We start from the raw sequence: 12235 nt of genomic DNA, 5'->3' as shown, positions 1-12235 counted from the left end.
TATTTAATATTCAACGGCACACACAGCAAAACCAAACTTAGCTAAGACTCATCCATAATAAGTCTCCTCCATTCATTTTGCGGAAGCATATTATTTATCATACCGCGTTTTGCAGCAAATATAAAACAGACGCGAGGATTCAATAAGCTGGGGGGGGGTCGGTTAAGATACTATCGCGAGATCCAGAGTGAACGCAAGTCTTCATGACGTCATCTTTACGCGCCGTGATCGTTTCCGCTCATCGAGGTAACTCGAGCAGCCTTGTTGTGTTTTCGTCAGAATGGCCGCTGCAAAGAAAGAAAAAGGGAAGAAAGTTGTTCATCAAGAGGAACTCCGGCGCTTGATGAGGGAGAAACAAAGGCAAAGTTCCGATAAGAAGCGCGTCGAGTCTCCCTTTGCCAAGTACAACAGCTTGGGTCACTTGAGCTGCGTTGTGTGCAACACGCAAGTGAAGTCTGAGCTGCTGTGGCCCGCTCATGTTCTTGGGAAACAGCACAAGGAAAAGGTGAGCGAGTTCAAAGAGGGAAAACAAACTACGCAAAGTCAACCGGTGAAGAGAAAAGTGACGGATGAAGACAAGGAAATCAACGGGAAAAAGGCCAAACAAGCGCCGGGTGTGCGTCAGTCCACCGCGGCAGTACCTACAGATTTCGGTGAGGAACCAGATTCTGTCCAGAAGCCTGCAGGTGTTAGTCTCCTAGCTGGAGTCTATGATGATGATGATGAAAAGGAAACTGAGGTGACTGAGGAAGCAGGGATGACCACGTCCAGCCCTCAGCCCCCAGTACACGACGGATTACCAGCAGACTTCTTCGACAGCGCCATCCCGTCAGCTCCTACCGTCTCCCACTCTGGCTCCATCGTCAAGCCCCAAGCGCCGGAGAAAAGCACTGAGAAGAAGGACAACTCAGGCGAGGTGCTGCCCGAGGGCTTCTTCGATGACCCGGTGCGTGATGCGAAGGTGCGCAACGTGGACGCGCCCAAGGACCACATGGACAAAGAGTGGGAAGAGTTCCAGAAGGCGATACGGCAGGTGAACACCAAGTCGGAGGCAATCGTGGCAGAGGATGACGAGGAGGGCCGCCTCGAGCGACAGATTGATGAGATCGACGAGCAGATCGAGTGTTACAAGAGGGTGGAAATGCTGAGGGACAAGAGGGATGTGTTGAAGAGGTCTCGGCCCAGGAAGGAGGAACCCATGGAGACGGAAGCCAGCATGGAGGATGAGGAGGAAGAAGAGAATGAAGAAGAAGTGCTTGGACTTTTGTCCCAGGACTGGAGGGCCAAAGGGGCACTGGCATGATTCATGTATACATTTTTGCAACTGGCTGAAGTTATTGTACTTGTATAGAATGTTGATATTAAAGGTAACAAAATGGGAGCTAATGGTCTTTGAACTCAAATACCACAATCATAAAATCATTTAACCATTTATTGATGCTCACACACAAAAACATTGATCAAATCTCCTAATAGCAGCTTTTAAATCAGGGATGGGGAACCAGTCCTCTCCATAAATAACATATACAATCAAACAAATTACATTGTGAGCATTAATGGGTTTAAATGTGTTTTTGGCTGACTGTTCCCCACCCCTGATGGGCACCAAAACCTTTGATAGTGACCCAGCGTTCCCAGCAAATTGTCTGAAACGACCTCAGTGTCGTAGACAATTCTAACTTTGTCGTAAATAAATGTGCACGTTACATTATAAACAACTTGGAACGCACAACTTAAAATACACAAATATTAAGATCTGAATTGTAAAATAAGTCATCCAATACCCTGAATAAAATAAAACATTTTTTTTAACAGAATGGCCATTTTAGGAACAATTCCATAAATACATTAGACTGCCCCTAAAATGAGTTTTTTTTTTTCTTCCCAGTGCTTGTACTACCTGTTACATATGGTGCATCTAAATAAAGGGTGGGACACCTTCCTCCTATTTAATCAAGTCATCTGTGGGCCATCCTTAATAAATTCCGATACAATGATGAAAGAATAGTTTCTTCTGAGCATTCCTGGCTAATCTGTTGTTGGCCCACGTGCTGCAGGTTGCCCACCCCTGCTCGACTGCATGCTATGCCTCATTATTGCTACATCAATTAGTGTTTCCAGGTGAACATAGCCCTTCAAATCTTGAGTTAAAATAAAGATGGGAAAAAAAACCCCAATATGCTTAAGTGATTTGAATACATTAAATATACTATTCAATTAAATGGCTAAAAACGGGGACAGGATGGAAGGATCTTCTTCTAGTAGTCAAGTTTGTAAACAGTCATTAAAAAGTTTATAAATACATTTCACGCTTGTTTGTACCGGTTGGAAGCGTGAAGGGAGGTGTGGGACATTTATGCAGCAAAAACCTCAATGTGGTGTTGTCAGTGAAGACTTGAGTGAACATTCTGTAGATGAGCGCAAGTTTTGGGTCAGGAGCCGAGGTCGTAAATGGAAGGTGACAATCGGTTTGCACGCAAAAAAAGTGCAGTAATTCCATCGAGCGTCCACCAGAACCCTGCCGGGCTTCCTTCAATAGTGTCGGCGGCCGTGCGTGGGTCACTCGCTCACAGCCCAAAAGCGGCTCGCAGCTCCGTCGGGGAGTACCGCTGGTCGCCGTTGCTGTCGAAGCACCTGAGCGCACGAGCCTTGGGAGTCGACGGCCCCAGTTTGCTCCACAGCTCTTCGTACGTCAGGCCCGACGCATTGCCACTGGCATCTGCTAACATTTCTGTCAGGCCTTGCGCACAAAAACAAGTGCAGAAAAAAAAAAAAGTCAGTTTTGATGGGTTTTTTGGCGTTATCGTAACAAGATGGCTTAATTTTGGCAATGCTTGTTTTGACAGAAGTACCGTGGTTGACTTACATACCTTTCAAGGTGACTCCAGGGAGCAAGCGCCTCTTTTGGCATTTGACGTCGCTATTTCTCTTGGAGCGATTCGGGGGGAGGAAGCGTGGCTGTCTGCTTGCCTGTGCGTCAGGACTTAGCGTGGAGTCGTCTACCAAAATGAAAAATAAAATAGATCTTCGTAACAAAAGTAGAAAGCAGTGAGTAGGTTTATCCCGCAGTCACAATGCGGCACCTGGTAACGACGTTTGGGTCTCGGGAATCTTCTCAGTCGTTTGAGGCCTGCTGCTGTTAGAGAGCTGAAAGTCGCCGTCTTTCAACTGGAGACAAAAAGAACACTTACGTTTTGTTGATGTGAACAAATTACCCCCCACTCCAAAAAGGAATTTAAAAAAAGAATCTGAGCAAACACCTCAAAGCTCATGTTTTGTTTGGGGCCGCTCTCCAACGCTGACACTCTACGCCGGAGCTCAGCGACAGTAGACAGGAGCACGTGGATCTGCTCGTCGCTCCATGTGTGGTGTTTGGCCTCCGTCTGGTTGGCCTCGCTCACCACTTTCTTCAGTTCACTTATGTCCTGTTACCACAAAGACGCACATATTCTTACTATACCTCCATTTTCGTACAGCGTGCGAGGTTCGGAAAATGTCACCAGAAGCAAAATCACTCGAGAAGGAACATCGGTCCTAATTTGGGTCTTAAGATCTAAATCTAAGCTTGAGCAACGTTTTTAGCATTTTAGACCAAACTTGAGTTTACCATTGTCACTTTCATCCCGTCGGCTGAATTCTTCCGAGTTTCGAGCGCGGACTGCATCGTTGTCACGTCGTGTTGAACGCTTGTTAGCGTGCTGCCGATCGTGGCCACACTCTGGAATCCAACAGAAAAACTTCAGTGAAAAAAGAATGAGGAAATAAAAAAATATATATCGTTTTTTTTTTTTAAACTCCACATTCTTTACCTTTTGAAGTTCTTCCACTGTAGTGGGCAGGCTGATTAAATCAGAGGCCGATTTTAAATTGGCCTTTAAGTGGGTTACAGCAGAGTCCAGCGAGGTGATCTGCATGAGGGAGGTCATTGACATTTTTTTAAAGGATGAATTCATTTTCTATTGTGAATTTATTTTGCATGTGCAACCCTGCTTACATCTAGTTGGACAACGTAAAGATGGCAACTAACCTTTCTATTGATGTCTGTAAGGTTGAACCACAGTTTGCTCAACCCTTTGTCGCCATTCTCAATGTCATCAAGCTTCCTTTCCTTGTTTTTGAGTTCCTCACTTAATTTTGCTATTTCACTTGAAGATGCCTTTTGGGTGGATTCCACTAAAAAAAACAATCACAGCAACGTCAAAAGGGTTCAAAGTTCTTCACGGCTACCACAAGACCAAAACAGCTGCGTGACAGTGGAGCTTACTGTTGTGCAGTTTTTCTTTCATTAAGTCCAGATCTTCCTTCAAGGCAATCTGCATCCATATGAGTCCAGCGCAGGCCATGACGCAAGCGGCGAGAATGATGAAGAGAAACAAAGGGTAGCACACAGAGCAGCATTGACTGTAACTTCGCCTGTGAGCAGACAAAAGCGGCAATGTTAGACACCAAAAATATTTTCAGACATTTTCATTTCACGGTTCCATAACTTACAAAGTACGAGCTCCCCATTGGAGTGAACAATGAATACAAACCACAATTATGTAGTGTACACAAAGGAATTTTCCAAAAACTTGACGTCATTCTTAAAATATGTTGAAGTATGGGAGCCACAAAAAATAATTCTCAAAGGCGTATTTTTTTCCCATCTTAGTTGATTTACTCTTATTTTATTCAGAATTAAGTTTTGGAAAATATTTTCAGTAAAAATAGCACTATTCATTCGGCAAATTGCTGTCAAGTGCTAATTTGCTGGTGACTTAGGAGGATTGTTTACACAAAGTTCTACAGCAGTGTTTGTATGGGCCAGCATTCTCACTTGCTGAAGCTCGCTCCGCTGCTCATTCCATTGAACTCGTCGTCCCCCGAACTAAAATCAGACTCCGAATCCGGAGGCTCGGTTCGAAGGAGCCGGTGACCGGAGCCCTTCTTCGTCTTCTTTCTCTTACTGTCCCCGAGTCCGATGAGGGCGTTCAGCTCCTTCCTCTTCTTCATTTTCTTCTGAGGGGTCAGCGAGCCCGCCGAGCTCGACTTAAAGCCGACTAAATCCAACGTTTTGTCCAGTTTGCTGACTGACTGACGGTTGAAGCTAAGCTAACGCCAGAGTTTTAATTAGGGCAAGAAGCCGAGAGAAATAAAAACACCGGGCGACGCCGGTTACTGTATGTCAGACAACTACCACGTTATTATAATTAATCGAGTAACATAACCATAATCTTAGTAAACCCCCCCAACACAAAAACAAACTGAAATGCGAGCGCTCGTATTAAATCCAACGGATGGCTAACGCGTCTGCATTTGACACCTTGCTAATGCTACAAGTGGCTAACGTCGCGATTCAAAGTGACTCGCGCCCGTGACGAGCATTGTTTTCCAGGGCTAACGATGAAGGACGTGTGATAATAAAAACGCCATACTAAACGTAACGCGCCTGAAATTGACACTTATTTTCGAGGCGTCGGTGGGCCTTGCTGTATTGTACAGTAAAATATTTAGTTTTGACGTCCCAGTTAGATCAAATCTGATTGGTGGAGTGACAGACTCCAACTTCCTGTGTATCGTTGGAGTCCCGCCCCTCTCTATGCAGCATTTCACAAATATACGCACACTAAATATTTTTTTAAATTTAATATTACGCCGGACCGTTGTGATTATTCATCAAAGGGCGACTTATTAACCATAAATGTAAATCTGTGGCTTAATACAACCCCGCCCATATTTGTGAAAAAGGGTGACCATGCAGGCCTGAAGGAACATACTGTAAAAAAAATCTTTTTCTTAATATTTACTGACTTTTTGCTGCCATGTGGCTGCAGCAGGTTGTTAGAATGGCCCAGCAAGACTCTTGGACAGAGAGAAGGCGAGCGTCCATGTGGCCTTTAGCTCTTTTTCATGAGAATTGCACACCCACTGGCCTGCTTTCTCCCTGGGAAAAATATATTCCTTTATATCCCCCGTTGTCCCCCCCCCACCCCCCTTTTGCAAAACTACTGCAGTGAATTACTAATAATAGTCGCCTGGTATGAAATTCAACACACAAAAGCCACTGAATGCTCCTTAGAGTCTCAGTTTGAGACATGGCCCTACTGGTGATGCTTTATTACAAACAGAAAAAAAATTCCTCAGAGTAATAATAATAATATGGTTCCCACTGCCCACGCAGAGCTAATATTATCATAGTTGAGCAGGACTAATGTGTCCGTTCTGCTCCACCAAATTAGGCGTGAGGTTGGAGGGGGGGGGGGGGGGGTGGATACTGTTTTGAAGATTATAGGGAAACAAAATTCAATCAGCGTCGGAACGCCTGGCGAGTGGGACAAGCATCCTGCTGTGGTCTGTATATATCCAAGCCAGCGTGAGGCCTGCGAATCAAACCGCTGGTGTTTTATCTCATCATTTTTTTTTTTTTTCAAACACGAGGTCATAGATCTTTGTTACATCGTTGAATGCGATAACAAAAACAACACGTGCTGTGCTTCACTAACGCCATGCTTTGAGTTGGAATGGGATTGTCTGCTAATGAATGCTTTGTTCTGACGCAAAGGATTTTGTGAATACAGATTATCATCAATTGGAAGCAGAGGCTGTGGTCGGAATACAATTTTTTTTCTTCTGCTCGCCAGGCAATTTACCACATCTAGATGTATTTTGTTGCGTGAAGTGGGAACATGCATGTTTGTATGGCTGTCACACTTGAGAAAAATTGGAAAAAAATGTAGTGAATGTCGACAAGCTATTTAAGACTTCCATCCAAAGGAATTCTGTACACTTTATAAAGCGAAGTCAATCAGATTTGAGCTTGCCCACTTCAATTTAGCTGCAAATGTGAGGCTTCAGAGCAAAAGGTTCTACCTTGGGAAATTTCAAGTCTCTCGGATTTGTCTCGTAAAAGATCTAACCAGTTTAACTGATACTGATATATATTCTTTTACTGAAATGTGTTTTTCTACATCTACACCCATCCGCCGTAGAGAACACAGTGAATTCATCAGCACTTTGTGGAGATTTTTTTGGGGGATCTGTAAATTAAAAAAAAGATGTTTTGCAGACCTAAGATATCCTCACCCACCCCACTTTGCGTCATGCTGCTTTGTGTTGTAGCACCAGCAGGGGGCAATGTTGCCTCACTCGAAGGCTTGCCTGGAGTCAAGGACAAATGGGCTCACAATCACAGACATGCACTAAAGGCTTTGCAAACTAGATCACTGTCTCCATTAGGATCACTTCTCCCGGGCTTGTACTAGTGAAGAATATTTCCGTTGCGCAATAGCGGTTCTTGCAAGATGTAGCCATCAATAATAAAAAGGTCGACGTCATTGTGGCCCAATATGGTGCCAGTGGGTTAATTTGGAAGGAGTGACATTAAAAGCCTACCGTGTCACTTGACCAATTCAAGACGCGAGAGTGCTTTTCTTTTCTTTTTTTTTTGAGAGGGATTAACATTCAATCACCAATCAGCCAGTGACTGCGTAGGTTGGCTTTCAAGCACATATAACAGCTTTGTGTATTAGAATAATGAAAGGAGGCAGAGGGGGGGAGAAGAATACGTCAGCGCTTTGATTGCATTTCAAACCTTTTTTGGTGCTCTTTAATGTTTTAATCAACAGCGGAAGTGCTAACTGTAACAGCTAAAATGTCAAAAAGGGACAAGAGCAACCATTCTGTTTTCTACAGCTCTTTTCCTCATTAGGGTCAAAGGTCAGCTGACTTGAGGCGAGGGGCCGGGTACACCCGGGGATGGGAGTTGGCACAACAGGGCGGGCAAGCCCACCTCAGGCGATTGGTCAAGGGAGACGTCTGACAGACGTTGACCCGTATCAATAATGACAAAGCATGACTTTGGGCAGCGGGCTTGTTTGTGCTCGGCGGAGGGAGAAAGCTTCCCCGCCCCGGTTTGAATCGATACCCTGGTGCAGAAGCACTAATTCATATCACATGATTGCATCTTTGATTTGAAGCGAGCTAATCCGTCGTCGGTGCGGTTGAAAGAGGATGAAGAGAAGAAGCAGCACTGGAAGGAGAACAGAGGCAGGGCTGATATACGATGCTCATTTAGCACAAAGAAAATTGGGGCAACGGGGGGTGTACGGCATTTGAAGTTCGGCAGATGAAATTAAAAACAGTTCACGCAAGCTGCTCACAGCTCAACAACAAAGGAGGAGGAAGTGGATGATGAAGAAGATGATGCGGTTCATCCGGGGGAAGAGTAGGGGAACAATTCTTTTCATCAAGCGCTTGTGTGTGCTGGAGCTCAAGCACGTGGAATTGTTTTCCTGGTGGCCGGGGCCGGACTTGCCATTTCAAGCAAAAATCGACAATTGCAAATTGGGATCGATTGCGCAATGAAGGCTATTGGCAAGCTTGTCAAAGATTTGTTTTCATATTTCCAATTTCCTGTTGTTCTTCTGTGAATGGTTGAGTGTCGCGTGAATTCCAGCGTTGAAATTTCACGTTGCCCACGTGGCCTTTGAACGCATGGCCAACATCTGCTCAGCGTTAGGCTTGCAATATATATAATGACACCGCACATACATACGTTATGTGCTGTCATTTTTAGTACGCAAATACATGCAGCCTTTGATATATTTATGAACAAAATGTCATATAACACATGTATATTTGAAGCACGATATACATTTCTGTATCTATATTTTCAATTCAATTGCGTTATTTTGGGCATACTAAAAGGGTTTCAATGTGGGATGAAATGATCAGTTGTATAAAATTGTACACCTGTGATTACTCTTATTTTGATGTCAATTTGCTAAAGTAATGTAGAATTTTGCGACTTTTTTTAAATGACTTATTGTAGTTTTAAATTTTATTTTTTTGCATAATTGTTAGAAAATAATTAGCAAAATATGTATTAATGTCAAAATGATTATAATGATAATTACGTCTTTTGGTTTCTTTTTTAGTAATCCATGTTTTAAAAATAATTCATTAAATATTATTGTGAAGAACCAACACAATTTTTTAATGTTTTTTTTCTCTTTCAATTCATAATTATGCAAATATTGATAAAACAAATGGTAAAGAAATAAGCTAAACATTTTTCAAGAGGGTAGTTGAAAATGGTTGAACATAAATAGGAAAAATTAAAATACTTCAAAATGTTTTAATTTTAATTAGATTAAGGGGGAAAATTGAGTAATTACTAACTGATAAGAAAAAAATCCAGCATTTCTAGCTGCTGCCTGCATTAGACTAATGGGATTTTGCAGACAAAAACACTATTACATGCAATCAGTCTCATTTTTGTTACTTTTATATTGTAAATAATAATTTCCAATGACATTAGAAATTTGTAATTGTTTCGAATAATACAAAATTCGGACAAATTTAGGGAATTTTACTTGAAAAAGTTTTCTTGAGTAACGAATGTTACTGAAATCAATTTATTAATTCCAAACTCTTAATAATTCACTTTCAGTAAATCATGAAATACTTCAACTGCCATAGATAAGAATTAACATATTTTCATCCTGACTATGTATGCAAGATACATGAATAGTATCGCATTGGTTCAGAATATCTGAATAGGCGTTTTTATTACTTTTTTAATGCTTATCGAGAAATTCTTTGGTCTAACTTGACTGGACCGGATCACGTCGACTTAGACATCGAGTTGAGGCTAATAAACCCGAACGTATTGTATATTTTCCAACTGACTCGCTCCTCTGTATGAAATCTAAAAGACAAGAGTACAGAAAGAAAGAACACACTGCCATCTGGTGCTCCTCTGGCATTTTTGGGCTTTCATGTGTTTGTTCGGAGCCCATCGGGAGAATGAAAAGCGGACCGGGCTCATATTTGGGTTGGGCTAAACCCCTTCAAAGCCTGTCTGCGATCCTTTTGTGTACAGCACATGGAGAAGAAGCTCCTCGGCACTCCGTACACATTGGTACCTTATTTGTGCTGCTCTGGACCTCAAAGTGAGCCTGGGGAAAAAAAAATAAAAATCTAACAGTAGCTCCCCTGGTGAAAAGAGCAGTTTCTTTTAAAAGCGTGTAAGCGGATTAAAGGGCCGCTAATATATGCGTAACCTTCGACGAATACCTGGACGTATTTTCAGAATTTCAACATGGGCGGGACGGAGCCTTTAAATGTAAAGCTCTCTTAATGAAATACTCAAAGGTTGTTTCTTTGCATAATGGACGAGGCGCAGATTCACTGTGTCAATCAAAGAAAAAAGAATTGAATGAATAAAAGTGAATGGAAAGCCTTTTGTGGATCACCCGCGTTATTCGGCTCGTATCGAGGATTTACTTGTAGGCCGCTGGTCCTTCTCTCGCCCTTTCTTTCTTGTGTTCACGTGTCAGCAATGACTGGATTAGACAAACCGGCGCAGTTGTAATGAAACGCGGGTAGCTCGACGAATGATTATTGAAATCAGGCAGAGTTTGCTTGCTAGGCGTGTCTGGAATGTGGCAAAAGGGCGTCTTGCACTAGCTAGCTTTTTATCACGTCCTTGAGTCATATGACGTTTGCGTCCTCTTAGCTCTCTCGCCTGTTTAGAAATAAAAGGCCCACAACATTTTGTTGACCTCTTAAAATAAAACAACTATTTTTAGTAAGAGGCATGCTCTTCTCATAAATTAATGTAATTTCAGACCCGAAACAAAGAAATTGAATGACGTAAACATCTTTGAAAATGGCTCTGTTCAATTTTCCCTCCCTTAAATCATTACCTAGTTTAGAAATAGGGAGTCACATAAAACTACAAAAATTGACAATTTTTTTTTTTCCCAAAAAGTATATTGTATCTCCCAAACTGTTTTGAAAAAGATACCTGCCTCTTATAAATCAGACCCGAAGTAAAAAGTCTAGTAAAAGAAAATTAACTGCAGTAAAAAAATAACGGTAATGTGCAATATGATTCAATATGGAAGAAAATGACCCCGCCCCCCCAAAAAAATAAAATTCCTTAAATCATACTATTGTTTATAAATATGGATTAGAATACAACCAAATCAAGACAATTTAGTGGCAGAATGATTTCATACGAATTTATTGTTAGTTAGCTAGTTAGGTCATTAGTAGAAAACAAACCTACTGTAAGTTACTTGGGCAAATTTATTTTTTAATTAATGAATTTATAAATCCGACCACAACTAATCCGCCAACTGATAATGTAAATTACTGTATGTTCTAATAATTTTGTAAGATTTCACACAAATTCCCCGATTACATGTACGGACTTATTCTTAATGCCCCTTTTTAGAATTTTTCCCTTCATTAAAATTTATGAATTCAACTTTTGTACTACTAAATTCTCCTGAGCTCTATTACCAGGTCGCTTAATAAATGTTTCGTCGATTGTCTCACACGCTTACATATCCTTATGCTTCTGTCGTCATAATGAAAAGGAATCCAAGCGAAGATAATAATCGCTCTCATTGAGACTGCATAAAGGAGACACAGTCAATTAGAAATATAATTAAGTCTCGGCGTGATCAGAAATATGCAATTACGATAATTGGAGCCGGCATCGCTTGACTCTTTTTGATTCATTGGAGACATTGTGGAAGTGTTTACGGTCAGGGGTCAGGATTGCGTTACAGCGCAAATGGCAACATGTGAACACGGTGACTTTTGATGTGTCAGCGAGAGGATTTGGGACTCGCTCTTCCCCGTCTCGCGGGGTTACCAGTGATCTGCTGTTCCAGTTTGGCTCACAGACGCGCTTAATGCAAACTGACAAGGAAGTTGAAAGAATGGTTTTATCCCTCTGCTGGATTTTTAAAACTCTTTCCTTCCCTGCCATGAATTCAAAGGTCTACAGACAAGCCATCACTTCAGATGTGTGCGTGTGTCTGTGACTTAGTAAGTAAAGTAAAATAACAAACTAAAACATACTGACAACAAAGCACAAGTAGCAAGGTATTACTTTAATACTGAAATTAAATGAAACATAATTCTTTGCCGCAAGATATTGCAAACAAAATAAAGAAGAAGTTTTGAAACATATTTGAAGAAATTATTCGAAGAGTCGTAATCCTTTGGACAAGAATATTTTCGAATTTCCCTTCATCAAAGCGGGCAATTTGTACTTAAGTAAAATAAGACATTACTGGACAACCTGAACATTAAAATGTTTGCCCATCTTCTGACATGTTTTGAATCAAACACATTTTGAAAATGCCCTCAAGCTCACCAAAGTCTCAACACAAGATTAAAATGAACATAACTTGAATAAGTGTAAGTCAAGTCGGAGACACAAAAATGCAAATGAATA

At 41.7% G+C, this 12235-nt stretch overlaps 2 protein-coding genes across 3 annotated transcripts; one reads left to right on the top strand and one right to left on the bottom strand.

The window, feature by feature from the left end:
* The first annotated feature begins 195 nt into the window (after positions 1 to 195).
* znf830 (zinc finger protein 830) lies at positions 196 to 1381 on the top strand. Its single transcript, XM_037276546.1, has one exon. The coding sequence runs from the start codon at positions 281 to 283 to the stop codon at positions 1301 to 1303; it is 1023 nt and encodes a 340-aa protein (XP_037132441.1). The 5' UTR covers positions 196 to 280; the 3' UTR covers positions 1304 to 1381.
* A 421-nt stretch (positions 1382 to 1802) lies between these two features.
* On the bottom strand, positions 1803 to 5522 carry efcab14 (EF-hand calcium binding domain 14). 2 transcript variants are annotated; one of them, XM_037276545.1, is made up of 9 exons: positions 4817 to 5522; positions 4265 to 4413; positions 4028 to 4173; positions 3810 to 3908; positions 3608 to 3718; positions 3273 to 3425; positions 3084 to 3168; positions 2871 to 2999; positions 1803 to 2740 (listed from the first exon to the last, which is right to left on the bottom strand). In XM_037276545.1, exons 1-9 carry the CDS (start codon positions 4990 to 4992, stop codon positions 2568 to 2570), a joined length of 1221 nt encoding a protein of 406 aa, XP_037132440.1. In that variant the 5' UTR covers positions 4993 to 5522; the 3' UTR covers positions 1803 to 2567. The 2 variants fall into 2 exon arrangements, with proteins under 2 accessions (XP_037132440.1, XP_037132439.1); XM_037276544.1 differs by having other exon boundaries at positions 3261 to 3425; positions 4817 to 5521.
* Positions 5523 to 12235: the final 6713 nt, after the last annotated feature.

This window comes from Syngnathus acus, chromosome 17 (genome assembly GCF_901709675.1).
Source record: "Syngnathus acus chromosome 17, fSynAcu1.2, whole genome shotgun sequence".
NCBI lineage: Eukaryota > Metazoa > Chordata > Actinopteri > Syngnathiformes > Syngnathidae > Syngnathus > Syngnathus acus.
The sequence above is the reverse complement of the archived record's forward strand: the minus strand, read 5'-3'. Positions and strand labels throughout refer to the sequence as shown.